The sequence below is a fragment of the Hyperolius riggenbachi genome, chromosome 9, assembly GCF_040937935.1.
Source record: "Hyperolius riggenbachi isolate aHypRig1 chromosome 9, aHypRig1.pri, whole genome shotgun sequence".
NCBI lineage: Eukaryota > Metazoa > Chordata > Amphibia > Anura > Hyperoliidae > Hyperolius > Hyperolius riggenbachi.
This window is the reverse complement of record NC_090654.1, coordinates 121,009,410-121,028,730: the sequence shown is the minus strand read 5'-3', so window position 1 is coordinate 121,028,730 and position 19,321 is coordinate 121,009,410. Positions and strand designations below refer to the sequence as shown.

Here is a 19,321-nt window from a genome sequence, read left to right as displayed (position 1 = left end):
TGGCCCAGTAGACTGTCAATTTACAGTCAGCCTAATGGACCAATCAAAGTGCAGGAATATCGTCCTTTAAAGCCACTGGACCCGCCGGGGCTCAGGCAGGGTTCAGTGGACCGCTCGTTAAGTTTAATGAAGCGCTCGTTAACCACTTGCCGACCGCGCACTCATACTGCGCGTCGGCAAAGTGGCAGCTGCAGGACCAGCGACGCAGTTCTGCGTCGCCGGCTGCAGGCTAATTAATCAGGCAGCAGCCGCTCGCTCGCGCGAGCGGCTGCTTCCTGTCAATGCACGGCGGGGGGCTCCGTGAATAGCCTGCGGGCCGCCGATCGCGGCTCGCAGGCTAAATGTAAACACAAGCGGAAATAATCCGCTTTGTTTACATTGTACAGCGCTGCTGCGCAGCAGCGCCGTAAGGCAGATCGGCGATCCTCGGCCGGGGATCGCCGCCATGTGACAGGGGACGTCCTGTCACAGGCTGCACAGGACGGATAGATTCCCGTGCAGCCCCGATCACCAGGGGGCCAGGTAGGAGAGGGGGAAGCGGAATTTCGCCGCGGAGGGGGGCTTTGAGGTGCCCCCCCGCCAGCCACACGCAGGCAGGAGAGATCGGACCCCCCCCAGCACATCATCCCCCTAGTGGGGAAAAAAGGAGGGTGATCTGATCTCTCTGCCTGGTGTTTGATCTGTGCTGGGGGCTGTAGAGCCCACCCAGCACAGATCACAGAATTCAACGCTGGTCCTTAAGGGGGGGTAAAGGGTGGGTCCTCAAGTGGTTAAACTATAGGAGCATAACATGATTTAGCAGTGCATGTTATGGCCACAAAGCGTGTGCTGGAGATTATTACCACGCGCTGCTGTCATTCAGCTGCGCTGCTAGTGAATCAACCCCAAAATAATCAGAATCAGAATCAGAATCATATTGATTTCGCCAAGTACAACGGGGGTTGTACCCGGAATTATTTTTGGCTCATACAGGGTCGGAGATGGTACAAACACATGCATGCAATTCAACACATACAATCGGTACAGTAGTAAAAGTAAGCATATGCCTAAATATACATATCGCCCATAACTGTAGTGGAGGACGCGTGGGGAGGTCTGGAGTGCTATGTGAGGGGAGCAGCCTGCCAACTATCGACGGCGCTCGCTCGCTCCGCAGCAGCTCCAGATGCCCCGCAGTGTCCTGGAAAAGAGTGGATAGAGAAAGAGAGAGAGAAAGAGAGTAGGGATAGCTAAGAGAGACAAAGAGAAGAACCAAGGCAGGAAGAGAGAGACAGAGGCAAAGTCCTTTTGGGGCTGCAGATAATAACCACCCCTGGGTCCGACAATCAGTCCAATTGCTGTGCAAGGATCTCCCAAGGCAGTGGCAGGGATCCCTCGATCGAGAATGGGCGAAAAATCTGTTTGGATGGTGGTTGCAGGCAGAGGGGGCCCCGTACGCCTGGCAGCTGAAACACCCAGAGCCATTACTGTGGACAAAGGATCCTCCGGCCTTGGTGGATGAGGCCTGTCATGGCGTGTCCCACGTGCAGTGAGAGGCTGAGGATCAGCTGTGACCCTCCTGTGTAGCGACCTGTAACCACTAGTAGCGCCTGCTGGGCTGTGAGCAGTGGGGGAACAGCTGTGGTGTTCCTTCTCCGGGTCTCCATGGCGGCGGCTACAGGCTGCTGTGAGCAGTGGCAGGGGGACAGCGGTGGACTCCTCCGTGCAAGGTCCTGGTGCGGCAGCCTCCAACAACACGTCCTGCATGACGAGCTGCGGTACCGTGGAAGAGATCGGTGCAGGTGGTGACGCTGAAGAACAGCCGGCGCACAGCAAATGGGCCCTGAAACAGCTGATCCTCACGCCGTCCTGGTCTCCCGGCAGCGGCGATGCAGTGGCCTCCCTCAACAGCCCCCTTGGAATGCGGAGGCCGGCCGGTGGTGACAGCACGCGTCCCTCCTCTCACGAGCGGACCAGCGGATGGTCCGCGTGCCTGCAAGGTGGTGTGCTCCTGTGGTTGGTCCCCCGCAGCGGAGCGGCAGAGCAGCCCTGTGGTCGGTCCCTCGCAGTGGAGCGGCAGAGCAGCCCGGGCAGCCGATGGCAGCCTGCTGTGCCCTCATGTGGCCCCCGCATCTCACCCAGGCAGATGGAGGTTGCTGGTGAGTGCGGTAGGGCAGAATTAAAGAAAAAGATAGAAAGAAGGCCGGAGCCCTGTGGCCGTGGCGTCCGCATCCGGCGCCATCTTGGATAAAATAAGCTACAAGCAATAAGGAATTCGTATTTTACATATATATTTCAAATACATTGACTTACCACTAAAACACCATTGGTGATAATTTCAGCTGGTGGCTCTTTGCTGTTAATATAAAATGCAGAACAAAAATTATAGCTGTGACAATAATTTCACAATATTTAAACAATTATGTTTAAGGTTTGGAAAGGTTTTTTAAAAAAAGACTGATTTTAATTTTTTCTTTACCTTTCTTCAAGGTGGAATTCCACTTCTAATTCACCCTTGTCCTATGATAGCAAAAACAGTTGTTCAATGATGGAAGATTCTCTGAGGATATGAATATGTTGTTTTTTCTTACAACAAAATAATTTAATCCAATACTTTTTATGTAACTGAAAAGCATAAAAAATGTTCTGCCCATAGTACAGTGTTATGAGACTGACAACATAAGCTTTGGCCTAAAGTAGAAAGATTTAAATGGGTTGAAGGAATGCTCTATTTTTACTTCATATGTCTATTTCACATAAGCTGTAAGGTATAAAAATGAAATAGAAGATTGAATAAAAACAATTAAATAGCCGTGTTCTACTTTTTTGGCTGTGTCAGAACAGCTATGACAGCGCCCACAGCTTAACTTGCAAATATAGAGATGCCTAAAAACAGTGAACTTCTCAATATACATTTTCACAGAGTTATGGAAATGTATTACCGGTATATAGGATTAGTTTCATAAACAGAGGTTACTAAAGGTACAGTAAAGATCATTTTTATAGTTAGGAAGATATGGTCTCATACTAAAATATATTCTATTTCTGTAAAAATTATAGAGGAAAAATTGTAGAATTCCTAACTACTGTTTCACTAGAACTTTAACTGTACTGTCTTTGAAATCTGTCCATCTTTAAAATCTATTATAAGACAAACTTTGTAACTAGGCCCTGATCAGCAAATAAACATTAATGATTGGTGTTGCCCTAAAGGAGGAGTAATGCTGGGGTGGCATACTCTGAGTCAGCGTGTGTGCTCCAGACTATGTAGCTGGGTAATGGAAGAGGCTCCACTGATGGACACAGGAGTAATGAACAAGGGAGCAAGATTGCCCAGAGCAACTGCAGCTCAGGGCCGCCTATCAGGCTAGATGCTATGTGATACAATACACAACAGACGTAGTCGGTAACAGGCTTGGGGGTCATACACGATAGATCAGATGGCAGTAATACTGAATGGCTAGGCACATTCGTAGTCAACAGGCAGGCAAGGGTCGGAACACAAAACAATATACAATATTACAATATTACAAAACTGACTGACTAGAGTACATACAGTGTGTTGCAAAAGTATTCGGCCCCCTTGAAGTTTTCCACATTTTGTCATATTACTGCCACAAACATGAATCAATTTTATTGGAATTCCACATGAAAGACCAACACAAAGTGGTGTACACATGAGAAGTGGAATGAAAATCATACAGGATTCCAAACATTTTTTACAAATAAATAACTGCAAAGTGGTGTGTGCATAATTATTCGGCCCCCTTTGATCTGAGTGCAGTCAGTTGCCTATAGACATTGCTTGATGAGTGCTAATGACAAAATAGAGTGCACCTGTGTGTAATCTAATGTCAGTACAAATACAGCTGCTCTGTGAGGGCCTCAGAGGTTGTCTAAGAGAATATTGGGAGCAACAACACCGTGAAGTCCAAAGAACACACAAGACGGGTCAGGGTTTAAGTTATTGAGAAATTTAAAGCAGGCTTAGGCTACAAAAAGATTTCCAAAGCCTTGAACATCCCACGGAGCACTGTTCAAGCGATCATTCAGAAATGGAAGGAGTATGGCACAACTGTAAACCTACCAAGACAAGGCCATTCACCTAAACTCACAGGCCGAACAAGGAGAGCGCTGATCAGAAATGCAGTCAAGAGGCCCATGGTGACTCTGGACGAGCTGCAGAGATCTACAGCTCAGATGGGAGACTCTGTCCATAGGACAACTATTAGTCATGAACTGTACAAAGTTGGCCTTTATGGAAGAGTGGCAAGAAGAAAGGCATTGTTAACAGAAAGCATAAGAAGTCCCGTTTGCAGTTTGTCACAAGCCATATGGGGGACACAGCAACCATGTGGAAGAAGGTGCTCTGGTCAGATGAGACCAAAATGGAACTTTTTGGCCAAAATGCAAAACGCTATGTGTGGCGGAAAACTAACACTGCACATCACTCTGAACACACCATCCCCACTGTCAAATATGGTGGTGGCAGCATCATGCTCGGGGGGTGCATCTCTTCAGCAGGGACAGGGAAGCTGGTCAGAGTTAATGGGAAGATCAGTGTTCTCCCCAGAAATTTTTTCTAGCCGGGTGGTATGAAAAAGTAGCCGGGTGGCATGATAAAGTAGCCGGGTGGCATGATAAAGTAGCCGGGTGGCATGATAAAGTAGCCGCATGAAAAAGTAGCCGGGTGGCATGAAAAAGTAGCCGGGTGGTATGAAAAAGTAGCCGGGTGGTATGAAAAAGTAGCCGGGTGGCATGAAAAAGTAGCCGGGTGGCATGAAAAAGTAGCCGGGTGGTATGAAAAAGTAGCCGGGCGGCATGAAAAAGTAGCCGGGTGGTATGAAAAAGTAGCCGGGTGGCATGAAAAAGTAGCCGGGTGGTATGAAAAAGTAGCCGGGTGGTATGAAAAAGTAGCCGGGTGGTATGAAAAAGTAGCCGGGTGGCATGAAAAAGTAGCCGGGTGGCATGAAAAAGTAGCCGGGTGGTATGAAAAAGTAACCGGGTGGGGCAAGATGAGAGAATGCCGGGCAGGTGCTTCTATGCACAACTCTGCTTACAGAATAGCAGGTGGTGAGCTGATAACAGCCGAGTGGTCACCAAAACTAGCCGGGTGGAACACCCGGCTAAAACAGCCTGGGGAGAACACTGAAGATGGATGGAGCCAAATACAGGGCAAACTTGGAAGAAAACCTCTTGGAGACTGCAAAAGACTTGAGACTGGGGCGGAGGTTCACCTTCCAGCAGGACAACAGCCCTAAACATAAAGCCAGGGCAACAATGGAATGGTTTAAAACAAAACATATCTATGTGTTAGAATGGCCCAGTCAAAGTCCAGATCTAAATCCAATCGAGAATCTGTGGCCAGATCTGAAAACTGCTGTTCACAAACGCTGTCCATCTAATCTGACTGAGCTGGAGCTGTTTTGCAAAGAAGAATGGGCAAGGATTTCAGTCTCTAGATGTGCAAAGCTGGTAGAGACATACCCTAAAAGACTGGCAGCTGTAATTGCAGCAAAAGGTGGTTCTACAAAGTATTGACTCAGGGGGCTGAATAATTACGCACACCCCACTTTGCAGTTATTTATTTGTAAAAAATGTTTGAAATGATGTATGATTTTCGATCCACTTCTCACATTTACACCACTTTGTATTGGTCTTTCACGTGGAATTCCAATAAAACTGATGCATGTTTGTGGCAGTAATGTGACAAAATGTGGAAAACTTCATGGGGGCCGAATACTTTTGCAACACACTGTATATATCGGGCTGATGTGCAATATATGAAATGTAGCTCTCAAATAACTCACTAGCTAAAGCACAAGTAATGACAATTAACAAGACAGACAACAGACAGACAGACGGAATGCTCAGCCAATCTAGTCGATGTTTCAGCGACGGCAACATTCACACTGAGATAGACAAGACTAACAGGTAGGAGCGTAACTAATGGCAACTGCTGCTATAGTTCGTCCTCAAAAACAAGGCAAGAACAAGGCTAGAAGGAATACTACCAACGTGGTGCTGGCAGAATCCAAACTATCAGTATCAGAAGGAATTTACTGACCCCCGCAGGTCAGCAAATGTCCAGCGGACATGAAAATACAGAGTAAGACATTATACATTTTTACAATAACAACTTTCACAGCATAGACCCAACGAAAACTCAGAGAGCTGAACGCTATGTCGGGCGGGGTCTGAAATGGGAGACAGACTTTTATGTCGGCATCAGCCAATGGATGCAGGTGCAAATAATTATGCAATCTTGAGCCAGCTTCATAACAAACTGCCAGCTGAAAGACTCTCATAACAGATACATGCAATACTATGCAACCACATGCATGTAGGAAATCCAGGGATATCTGGCTGCAGTTCAACTGCAGCAAGCAAAGGGAAGAGTTATGACAGCATCCTGAGCTGCTCTGAACTGCAGAGTGACTGCAATTGACAATGAGACTTATTGAGAATGCGCAACTGAATGCAAGCAGATAAGTCAGAATTGCCCGGTTGCAGTCTCACTGCAACCGACAGAACATGCTACAGGAGAGATCGTGACAGGAGGAAATCCTATATAATAAAACCCTACATGTCCCTGCATCATCCTCCTGTCCCTGTGTCCCATGTGTTTTGGCTACTGCACATGTGTAGTCGTTGGGACCGACCTTGAGCCCGTTTTTAAACGGGCTTAGGTCTACTAGTAGTAAAATAATAAAGCATAATCAAGTAACCTGTTTATAAGTTGCTGCAGGACAAAACTTATCTATATGGCCACATATGCTGCTAACCACACTATAGAGTCCATCCCCCCAACCACACTATAGAGTCCACTGCGGCCTGGAGGGTGAATAATAACTGTGCTGGGACTTTTGTCGGAGTAGGGCAAGCCGTTTTCCGGCTTTGCCCATGCACCCATATTTCCAGGTGCCTTAAATACATGCTTGCCTACTTGGCGGATCTTTTGGTGAGGACGTCTGATCCATAGGCTTAAAGTGGGATGGACTTTGAGTGCTGCAAGATTGTTCTGTAGTATGCAGGGGGCAGATGGTATTAAATGCAGAGCTAGAAGAGGGATCCTGACTCAGTGGACCTGTTTGCTCTATACGCAAACTAGAATGGGTCCAGAAGAAACCACCAGATTTGTATTTTCCCAACTGAGTTCAATGATGTTCAGATTTAGGACATACTGAACCCATGAATTTTGAGACCAGCTCTGTAGAAGCAGACTCAAACCAAACTGAGACTAATTCCAGCACCAAAACATAGCAATTTTCTACTTTTTTTTTTTTTTATTACTACTAGTTTTTATTTGTATACTTCTGACATCTTCTGTAGTGCTTTACAGTTTGTGTAAGTCAAGTCATAATTAAATAACGTGCATGGCATTAAGATTATAAAATAATTCTTATATGTCTTATATGGTAGCTATATATTGTATAAATCTGAATTTAGTTTCAAATGTTTACAAATGTCATCATTTGGGGAACTATGATTTTTGAAATACGATTTCTGGTAAAAAAAAAAAAAGAAACCTTTTTGGAACAAACCTTTTTAAGTTGCATACTACATCAAAGTTTATTAAACAGCTTTAAAGTGAGACCTACATCACCACTCTCTCAAGTGGGAGCAGAAGCAATATTAAATACTGGTAAACTAGTTTATGTAATTTTAGGGCAATTGTGGACATTTCCAAAAACCTATAGCTCAAAATACCACTAAACTGACAAGCTAACATTTGGTTAGGTTTCATTTGTGTATACTACCAATAAAAAAACCAAAAAACCCTACAAAATCAAAGGAAGTCAATTAGAAGCATAGCAGAGTTTTCTGAAGTGTGGAAGTAGCAGGCTGAAAGCATTAAAGAACACAAACACTGACATCCATTTCTCCCTGGCTTGCAATGGAAACACATCTTATTGAGCAAGTAATAAAATGATCTGCTATATTAGTTATATGTAATTAGTGGTAATAGGGTGAAGCAAGGGGCTACAGGACAAAAATCAAGAAGGGAATTGTAAAGAACACACCTTCCGTACACTCCCACAGCGGGTCCTGTCTCTCCTGAGAGCTGGCTTAGGCGGCTAACTTCCACTGTGAGTCAGAGCAGCATCTGTAGGAGCTCCTATAGAGGGGTGCGCGGCTTGCACCTCGTCTTATTCTGTCAGACTGCACCCCTAGTGGTGGAAAGTGGGTACTGTAGGCTTGGCTGCAGAATCATAGGAATAGCCAATGTCAGGATTTAGGTTCCATCATGCTCTGTTCCTATTCAAGCCTGCTCTGATCATTGTACCCTTGCCTGTAATAGCAAAATCTGCCTTGTGCGACTCTGCTGGGTGTGATTAATATTGTGGATTTCCATATACGATCTTGCTTTGCCTCTTGACCCCGTTATTGGTAGCTGTCTGGACCAACCTTGTCTGTGTATGACCCCGATATGGTTATTGGATTGGCTTGGTTTTAAGATTCTCTACAATGCTATTCTGATCGCTTGTTGCTAACTTGGCCTGTCCGATTTTCCCGCCTGTTCTTGGTCTAGTGTGGTTCTGCTGGTATCCTATACCTTGCACACATGAAGGCCTGGTGTAACCAGGTGTTTGGGACGACGCACTTGTTATCCCTTGGCTGACCGCGTATGCTCCACACAAGGTGAAGACTGTGGAGGAGATTGGGGCATAGGAACATTTTAAAAGTAACCCCAGGTCATCAATAGATGTGCATTCATGACCTGGGGTTACTTTTAAAATGTTTTGTGAAGGTCATTTTAAAATTGCAGTTAGCCTTTAACCTTCCCGGCGGGTAAGCCCGAGCTGAGCTCAGGCTATGCCGCGCAGGAGGATATCTCAGCCCCTGGTGGGTCGATTCGCCCATTCAAAGTGCTGTACGCGCAGCTAGCACTTTGCACGCATGCCAGTGGCGGAAGAGGCCCCCCCCCCCCCCCCCCCCGCGCCAGAGCCCTGCGCTGCCCGGACCAATGAGTTTCAGGCAGCGCTATGGGCTGGATCGGAGGCGTCTGACGTCAGGACGTCGGCTGACGTCCATGACATCATTCCGATCATCGCCATGGCGACAGGAGAAGCCAAACAGGGGAACGCGTTATATACAGGTTCCCCTGTTTGCTATTGATGCCGGAGACGATCGCACTAGAGGGACACATGCGCCCTCTAGTGGTGTTTCATGCAGCTACCACTCTGGTAGCTTTACATGAAACAAATTTTTTTTTTATTTTTTTTTAAATGGATTTCTGCCTAATTGGCAGAAAAAATTAACCGCCAGGAGGGTTAAACACTATATTTTTGGACTATAAGACTCCCTTTCTCCCGCAAAAGTGGGGGAAAAAAGTCACTGCGTCTTATAGTCCAAATGCAGGGAGTTCCTGACTTGTGAATGCCTGCCAATATGAACCTCCAACCCGCCACAATGTTGGGGACTCCTTGTACTGTGGTCATGCAGATGAGGACGCAGGGGGGCAAACGGAGGACACAAAGGGGCATAAAGGAGGACACAAAGAGGACAGAGGCTGACACATGGGGACAAAATGGGGACAGAGAAGGACACAGGGAGACACAAGAGGTACAAGGGGGCATGAGGTACAAAGGGGGCATAATCCACAAGATGACCCTTCACCATGGATGCACCAGGTTTAGTATATATATTTTCCCCCTGGTTTTTGTCCTCTAAACCTAGGTGTGTCTTATGGTCAGGAGCATCTTATAGTCTGAAAAATACAGTAATTTTTTAATGCATAGAATGGTGAAGATGCAAGTTCTCACTGTACACACCTTAGAACTCAATTTGAAAACTTGTCTCTTGGTTTGTCCAGGCTTAATGCTTCCCACATCAAACACAATGGAAGAGAGCTTATCATCCAACACAACATCCCGATCATAAAGACTGAGCTCCAATGTGTTCTGTAAGGAAAGCATAAGACACACTAGAAATGACAACAATCATTTATTGCTGTCTGTGCTGAGAACAGTAATAGTAATGCATAATAAAAAGAGTCTGAGAAATAGTGTATTGAGGTTGTGTGGTGTTGGTCTACACATTTCACTGCAGCATACGGATGCTTTGTATGTTTCATTGCATAAAATGAAAGACCCTTCAGCTATTTTGCAACATTGCAACTAAATACTTGAAGCGAATCTGAGCCGAAGCTTGGGTTCAAAATCTGCTACTTACCATTTAGAGAGAGATCCTAATGAGGCTTCCCTCGGTTGTTACAAGCCCCCACGCAGATACTCTTCCTGGTTTAAGTGTGGGTAATGGCTGCGTGTGCCCGCCCATGCATACCGCAGTAGCACGGAGCTACTGCACATGCGTGGGCGGGCTCAGTCGGCTATTGTGCACACTTCGATCAGGAAGAGGAGCTTTGTGAAGACCTGGAGGCCCAGCAGGCAGAGGCGGCTCCACAGATTTCCAATAGATTTAGTGCTAAAAACGTTTGGAAATCTGTTTGCAGTTTGTGGCAGGTAACAGATCTCTCTCTAATCAGATTCATTTAGAGACACATTTATCAAATGGTCGAATCTGTTGTTCATCTGACAAAGTATGGCCACCGTTAGTTTAACACTAACCTTTATTGCTCCATGAATACGATACTGGAAGGTTTTCATTCCACTCAGGGTCACTAGAGTTATACACAACCTTTGTCCGGGAAGGAAGAGGAGATGCAGTGGGAAGCTCTAACTGAACATAGCAATCAGCCTCGGACACTGCAGACAGAAGATAAGGAAAAGCATTCAGCAACAGATCTGTATCAAATATACCTGTAGCTTATTAAGGTAACCATGCATCTAGTGATGATAGGCAGATTTGACCAAGAGACACATCTCTCTAATCGAATCTGATTAGAGAGAGATCTGTTGGCTGCCCATACACCGCATGCACCACCTCGTCAACCTGGCGCTGTCCCGACTAAAGTGAAATGTGTCCCCCCAGTGAACCATACATTACCTGTCCATGTCCACCGCTGGCTCTGGGCTCCGTCCGCAATCTACATACACATGGCCCATGTGATTGCCGCCCTATACATGGGTGTGTGACGTACACATGTTGGGCATGTGTATGCGGATTTCGGATGGAGCCATCGGTGGACACAGAAAGGTAAAGTATAATGCACCGGGCACCGGGGGATGCACATTTGACATTGGGGGGAGAGCCCCGGGGGTTTTGTTGCGTTTGCCACTTGTCATGATACTGCTTGCTGTTACTACCACACAACCAATCGACCAAGACAACCCGACATTTTGAAGCATGTCCAATACATGTGGCCAATTTCGTCACAAAATCGGTTGCTTCATCAATCAGGCATGCTCTTGGCAGCACCGATTTTTATCCAATTTGATAATTATCGAATCAGATAGCCCAGGATGTACTCCTGGTTTGCGGCTTATCTTCTGATTGGAAGAAGCTAGCAGAGGCAGGGAGCGGCGGAAGAGCGGCATGTAAAGGGGAGGTGGAGGAGGACACTGATTGACATTTGCAGGTAAACAGAAGGCTAACGACAAGCAGATTGTCGCTAGCCTGGTGTTAGTGATCAGGGGGGACAGCAGAGCCCGGGGGAGAATGGCGGCAGCAGCAGCAGGAAACGTGGGCATGTCATTGTGCAGAGAACATGCCTCTTTGTCCTATTAAGATTTAGAACACCGGCCTCTGGTTCTCTAAAATACCACACTTTTTACTGTATGTTTTACCGCATGTTTGGAAATGTGGAAAACTCTTTCAGAATTGCTAAACTCAGGTGGGCTTAATAAAATAAACCTGCTGTTGAACAACTTATGTTGTAATTAATTACTGTAAATTAACCTTGCTGTTATCAATATATGATGAGTACAGTACACTTAATATAATTATAGCTGACATACATACATGGTGTTGAAATTCCAGGAATATGTAAGTGCAATAAATGTGATGAATGCAATAAAAAATGTAAGAGGATATGATTCCATGACGTAAAGTGTGCCCGAGCTAAAAACTGCACGAAAACCTAGGTATTGTCCTCCTGGCCCCACACTTTTGCTGCATGCGGACCCCCAAAGTAATCCAACAAGAGCTTGTTGGCTTTCTGATCATGGCCACACTTCTCTTCATGCACGAGTGCGGCTTTACTGGGTCTGCACAAGTACAGTGGCGCCTGCGCAATAAACCAGAGCCACTCCTGCAGGGAAGAAAAAGACTTGCTAGAGCGGCTTTGTTCTACTGCACAGGCGCAAACCTTACTGGCGCCTGCACAGTACAGCCACTCCTGCACACAGACAGGAACACGGCCATGACCAACATACTCCCCAATGATGTCAAATATGTTTTAGAGGGAGCTGGCACTGCAATGGAGGGGTGTAAGGAGATTGTCCCTCTAATGAGGCAAGTATTTCGGGTTTTGGTTCTTTTTTTAGTTCAGGTACACTTCAATATTTAGAGTGCTCATATTCAGAATGCCTTTTTGTGTGAAATTAAACATCTGCAGATAAAAATCCAAATGCAGTAATGGATTTTTATCATCGTGCTGTTGAAACTGTAAGGCTCTGTTCCTCCTTGAGCAGAGAATGGACCTTTTTTGTTCATTCTCTGCTCATTGGTAAACTTTTACCAGGCCGTTCACAACTGCAAAGGACTAATGGGAGTCCTCAGCACCAGGCAGTATTCTCATTGGTTCACGGGGGACCAATGAACATTTCCCTGTTGCTAGGGATAATTGGTCTAATTCAGCCTATGGAGAGTCCCATGCTCCTGCTGGCCTCCGGGCTGAGTACAGAAGGAGCAAGCTGCAGTGAGAGACAATCGCTTCAGTTGGGTGGACATGGAGCAGACGGCGCAGAGGATGCAAAAAGGACAGAGCAATTGTTGCATCTGCTCAAGTGGGAATCGAGTCTAAAGGGGAAGCACAAACTGAATCGATCTGAGAAGACTGCAGCCTATAGCAATGACAAATTGTGATGCAAGGAATGGCCAATTTCATAGGCTTCTAACCAGGTACTATAAAAGTGATCTATCTGACATAAGTTGTTAAAAAATCTGCTACACAGAGAAACGCGAACTCTGAAACTCTGAGGCCTAAAGAAATCTGAAAAAAAAAAAAAAAAAAGAATTATTGGAGAGGGGCTTTCAAATACTTTAAAATGATAGAGATCTGGCATATATTTTTGTTGATAGAAAATGGAGCAATACTTTAAATGTACTTTGAGGGTGTTTTCAGCTTCCCACTGTGCTAATAATGAGAAGCATTTCCTTCCAGGGAGAACCCAGATAGGCTTCTATCTTTACAGATAACTATTATCTCCATCTCTTTCACTTATTCCACAGACCTATTCAAACAGCATGATAATTAAAGCCTGGGAGAAATACATATTTTTGAGATGATAACGTCTGAAGCACAATTTTATTTAAAAATACTATACATTATTATGGTGGCCATACACTCATCAATTTTATCATTTGGTTCCTATCAGATTCTGTTCATCAGCTGGGAATCGATTCCACCAAATGTCAGATCGATTATTGATCAATTTTGACTACGAACTGATTGAAAATATTGATTGGACAGGATGGAAACAACTATTTGGGGTGGCTCAAGAGCATTGGAAGATCGATAGCCTATAGCTTTGCACTGCACGAACAGTGCAACTCTGCAGTTCGATCGATTTTCAATAGATTCCCTGAATACTTATCCCAGATTTTAGCTGGTTATTGTATATCCCCGGCTGCGTGATTTATGCATTGAATGGCCAGGGACATACAAATAACCAGCTGTGCAGCAGGGGAGAAAGAGGATGGAGGCTGCTATATGGGCAAGGGGGTTACAGAACAGCATAAAATACTGCTCAGATCCCTTTATGGGTTAAGGATTAGTATGACATCCAGCAATTAACAGTCTGTTTGAAACTTACCTGGAAAGATGATGCTCCTAAGGCCTTGTACACATTATACCCGGTTCTCAGCCAAAGCAACCAATCTGAGCCAGCTCGGCAGAGAATCTAGCGTGAGTACAGGGACCGGGGCCTTGGCAAAGATCAGTCTGGCAGACCGTCTCAGCTGAAGACACTTTTCTGTCAATTCACCTGCCTGCTCTGTGCTGCTCCGTCAATCCCACTCCTACTTGCACAGCAAAAGAACATGTTGCTAACCTAAAGGCTATCAATGCTTCTGTACAGCTTTATTCCCGCCGCCCGAGGGATCAAGTCCCGATACCTCCAGGGAAACTGTCCTCATAAATGTGTCCAAGGCTTAAAGGGAACCTAAACTGAGAAAGATGTGTATTTTTCCTTTTAAGATAATACCAGTTGCCTGACTCTCCTGCTGATCCTGTGTCTCTAACACTTTTAGCCACAACCCCTCAACAAGCATGCAGATCAGGTGCTCTGACTGAAGTCAGACTGGATTAGCTGCATGCTTGTTTCAGGTGTGTGATTCAGCCACTACTGCAGCTAAAGAGATCAGCAGGGCTGCCAAGCAACTGGTATTGTTTAACTGCTTGCCGACTGCGTCACACTGATGGGCGTGGCCGTGGTGGCAGCCCCAGGACCACCTAACGCCTATCAGCGTAAAGTCCTGGGGCAGCAGTTTGCAGGAGATTGCGTGCATCTCCTGCTTGAGGGGCGGAGCTGAGCTCCGCCTTCAGTCTCAGAGCGGCGATTGCCATTCAGGAGACTGTTACACGGCGAAACCGCCGTGTTTACATCAGTACAGCGCTGCAATCAGCAGCATCGCTGTACTGGGGACAGCTGTGTGACACGGCTATCCCCCTGGGGGACTTAGAAGCGATCGGCGGTAATAGGCTGAAGCCTATCACAGCCTATCGCTGTGATAGGCTGGCGGGGGGAGGCAGGGGGGGAAATCTTAAAGAAATAGGGTTTTTTTTTATAAAAAAAAACAAAAATATTTGTAAAAAAATAAAATAAAAATAAACATGGGGGAGCAATCAGACCCCACCAACAGAAAGCTCTGTTGGTGGGGAGAAAGGGGGGGAATCACTTGTGTGCTGTGCTGTTCTGTCCTGCAGCTTGGCCTTAAAGCTGCAGTGGCCAATTTTACATAAAATGGCCTAGTAACTAGGGGGGTTTTACACTGCAGTCCTCAAGAGGTTAAAAGGAAAAATCCATGGCCTCGATTCATCAAGACTTATCGAATTGGTTAACGACAGTTCGGTAAAATACCGAATTCGTTAAGTTGATTTCAGGATTCATCAAATTTATCTACAGCTGTTAGCGAGCATTCGGTAATAATTTGGTAATCATTCGTTAGTGATGCGTTAAAACGGAAGAAAGTGCAATGCATGAAAATGAAAGTGGGCGTGGTTTAGCGTTACATTTAGGATTAGTTATCTCCTTCACTGCTCTGTCGTTATTCCTGTCAGATCATTGCTGACAGAGAAGATCGAGCCATGTGAAGTGGTTATGTATCAGCTGAGAGTGATTCAAAGGCGCAGAAGGGCAAGAATAAGGTCTAGAACCATATCAATTTGCAAGAGAATAGATTTATTTGCTATAACAGGACATCTGCATTTCTCTTGAATCATCTTGTAAGAGAACACAGGCAGTGCCAGGGTTAACTAATTTGCTAGCTGCACTACATTTTTTCAGAAAAGGCTCCTATCAAGCCGTAGCTGCCGAAATTGTGGGATTGTCCCAAACCACTTCCAGAATCCTGGTCCAGGTGTTAAGCCCTATTCAGAATGTTGCTACGTAGTGTTCAAAGAACTGCTTTTTACCCACAATTCCATGGGAATCTTATGGCCTTGTGTTAAATTACCGCTGTAAAATGGAAATATCAACACGTTACCGAATGGTTACCGAATTGTTATCGATATTTTATCAAATTCACACCGAATGCGGAAAAACCTTAATGAATACAACTAGAAATCGATAAACTTCAAATTCAGTAATTTAACAAACTAGAAAAAGTTATCTCAAAGACAATGATGAATCGAGGGCCATATCCTTCTCAGTTTAGGTTCCCTTTAAAAGGGGGAGGTTTATGACAACTGCTCCAGATGCGAAACTGTTAACTCTGCAACTGAGCTTTCTTGTCAGGCGTTTGCGTACACTACAAAGGCAAAATCAACCTCTTATTAGAAAATAACAGAGTCAAGTGAAAAAATATTAATATCTTCTAAAAGGAGTGCAATTAAAAGAGATACAGTATGTGGCATTGTCTTTGTGAAGAAAACTCACCCATAGCTTTCTTTTCCAAAAGAGTTAGCGATAATTTCCGACATGTCCCATCAGCTCCCGAACGATAACAGTATTGATTTTCTGATCAGTACTGCACAAAAATCGATCCTGTAATCAATCGGGAGCTGATCAGACATGTTGGAAAGTAACGATTCGACCCATGAATCTGACAGGAAAGTGCATAGTGTGTACCAGGTCAAAAAAATAAATCAGTGTAGTCATTCTGGGGGTTACCAGCTGTCACACAAAGCAGAGAAATGTTACTTACGTAAATCTGTTCCACTAATGTTCCGGCCTCTGAGCACCGTCACACTCAGATTGTAGTATGGATGGACTTCTTTCTGCAAAGATAGACATTTCTTATTGGACAAAACATACTTTCCAACAATTGTGCATCTGATTTACAAGTAAGTCATATAACTGTAGATAATGCCATTGTTTGCTAAAGGCTGTGACCCACTACAAATCGCAAAACGCAATCACTAAGCGCTCTTTGGAGCAATTTTAGCAGTGTTTTCTAGAATGATTTCTGGCAATTTAAAGCCTTGTTTTAAATCAGCACATTGGCATAGTGGTTAGCTCTCGCCTTGCAGCGATGGGTCCCCGGTTTGAATCCCAGGCCACTATCTGCATGGAGTTTTTATGTTCTCCCCATGTCTGCATGGGTTTCCTCTGGGCACTCCGGTTTCCTCCCACATACCAAAAACATACAGATAAGTTAATTGGTTTCCCCCTAAATTGGCCCTAGACTACGATATATACACTACGTGATACATACATAGACATATGACTATGGTAGGGATTAAATTATGAGCCCCTCTGAGGCTCAGCTAAGGGACAATACACTCTGTACAGCACTTCGGAAGATGATGGCTCAATATAGATACTAAATAATAATAATATAATAGTTTTTGAAATTAATGCCAGCGATTTGTACACCAATTGCAATTTATGATGTCCTTTTTTTCTGGGTAGTAAAATCACTGCAAAATTGCTTTGTACAGCAATTGAAAAGGGATTTTGCTGGGATCCTATACCTTGTATTAAAGCACAAACGCTACAAAAATGCTGTCGCGATTTAGGGAAATTGTAATTGCTCCTGTGGAATCACCTCCATTGACCTCCATCTCCATTGACTTTCATTAGCCTTGCACTTTTGGAATCACCGGCAACTACACAGCGTGGCTGAAACAGCTCTTTTGTGTCCCGGCCCTATATTCTGCTTTGCTTTTGCCTTATTACATCTTGGTCAACAATATGCAATTAACTTTTTCATCTTTTCTTTAAATTAGCTTTTCAGCATTTACAATTGAAAAGTTCCCAAAAGGTAATGAAAAAGTATAATCAAAATTATTTTGAGTATTTTCTTGTTTGCTGGTGGTTGAAAGGGAATCAGAGATGAACTATATATGAAAAAATGAAAAAGAAGTTATACATACCTGGGGCTTCTTCCAGCCCCATATGCACGGATCGATCCCACGCCGCCGTCCACCGGTGCCCGCATCTACGAGAACGGGCTCTCGTCGCTGACATCATCGGAGCCGGCTACGCAGGAGAAGTGCGCCCTCTACGTATCTCTCCATACACTCCTGCAGAGATACGCAAAAAGCGCACCTCTGCTACGCTTAGACTGGCGGTTCAGCGTGGAGCCGGTTCTCGTAGCTGCGGGCAGAGGAGGATGGCGGCGTGGGATCGATCAGCTCGTATGGGGCTGGAGGAAGCCCCAGGTATGTATAAACTTCTTTATTGTTTTCAGCTCTGGTTCCCTTTAAGGGCTCTTTCACACTAAGACGTTGCGTTTGATGCGACGTTAAGGTCGCATAACGTGCCCCTAACGCAACGCATGTTAGTTTTGGTTGGACGTTATATTGAACTGCGTTATGCGTCTCTTGATGCGTACTTTTTGACGCATACTGATAGAACGAAAACGGCGCACGCGTCACATTTAAAAAAAAAAAAACTAAAACATTACTGAGCATGTGCAAACATTGTAACGCTGCTAAATACGACTATAACGCACAGCATGCTGCACTTTCATTTAACGTGCAGCGTTATACTCCAACGCAACGTGGGCACTGTGAACAGCCCATTGATTTTTCATTACTGTGAGTTGTTCTGCATTAGGGGCTGCTGTAACGTGCGACTTTACCGCCCTGATGTGAAAGCAGCCTAAAAGTCATTTTATGACGAAGTGTAAAAATATCAGGAGAGAAATGACTCCTAGGAGATAATTTTTTCACCTTCGAGTTAAAATAACTTTTCAGCACTTTATAATTGAAAAAGTACCAAAGTAGGTGAAAATGTGCTATTAAAACAATTGAGAATTTTCTTTCTTGCTGTTGGTTTTAAAATCATTTTATTGATAAGTTTGACAATATATCCTAGGAGAAAAGTCAGGAGAATAAGTGAATTGCATATGGACCCCTGTCTCTGAAACAACTGAAAATGTACTTATGCAATTTTACTGCTGGTAACCTCTGATTCAGTCACTCAGCTTATTTCTATTATTATGGTTTCCATTCACACTGAATGCTGTCAGTTATAAGTGAACAAACAATTAATGTGCAACCTTATGTCTGTTTCCCCATGGGCCAGTTTACTTTATATGTGTTTTAAATGAGTACTGTAGGTGGAAGGGGGAAAGAGTTAAACTTACTTGGGGCTCCTAATCGTCTCTCGCAGACGCCCTTTGCCCGCGCAGCTCCGGTCCCCACCTCCGGTTCACTCATGGAATTTCCGACTGTAAAGTCGGAAAACCACTGCGCCAGCGCGGCTGCACCCTTGCTCCCGCTGATGTCACCAGGAGTGTATTGTGCAGGCCCAGTACAGGCGCAGTGGTTTTCCGACTTTACAGTCGAAAATTCCAGACGTGAACCCCCTGATGTCCTCCGTCCTCCTTGGTGTCCTTCTGTGTACTTTTGTGTTCTCTGTTTGTGTCCCACATGTCCTCTGTTTGTGTCCTACATTTGTCTCCCTCTGTGTCCTACATTTGTGTCCCGTGTGTTCACCCCGTCCTCCTATGCTCTCCCCATGCATTGTAATTAGCAACGGCAACATAATGACGAGATCATCAGAAGCTGGTACTAGAGGAAGAAGAGGAAGAGTGAGGAAGAGGAAAGCAGCTGATTGCTGTGGGCTCCCTCAGATCAGGTGAGAGATACTTGTGGCTGCTGCTGCAA

At 45.0% G+C, this 19,321-nt stretch overlaps 1 protein-coding gene across 1 annotated transcript in view; it reads right to left on the bottom strand.

Moving 5' to 3' along the window:
- The window catches only part of LOC137531726 (cytosolic phospholipase A2 zeta-like), a 106,106-nt gene that overhangs the window by 68,888 nt on the left and 17,897 nt on the right, over positions 1-19,321 (bottom strand). The window contains 6 exon segments of the mRNA XM_068251684.1: positions 2,293-2,335; positions 2,459-2,499; positions 9,756-9,884; positions 10,551-10,583; positions 10,585-10,688; positions 16,411-16,483. Coding sequence (XP_068107785.1) covers positions 2,293-2,335; positions 2,459-2,499; positions 9,756-9,884; positions 10,551-10,583; positions 10,585-10,688; positions 16,411-16,483 — 423 coding nt within the window.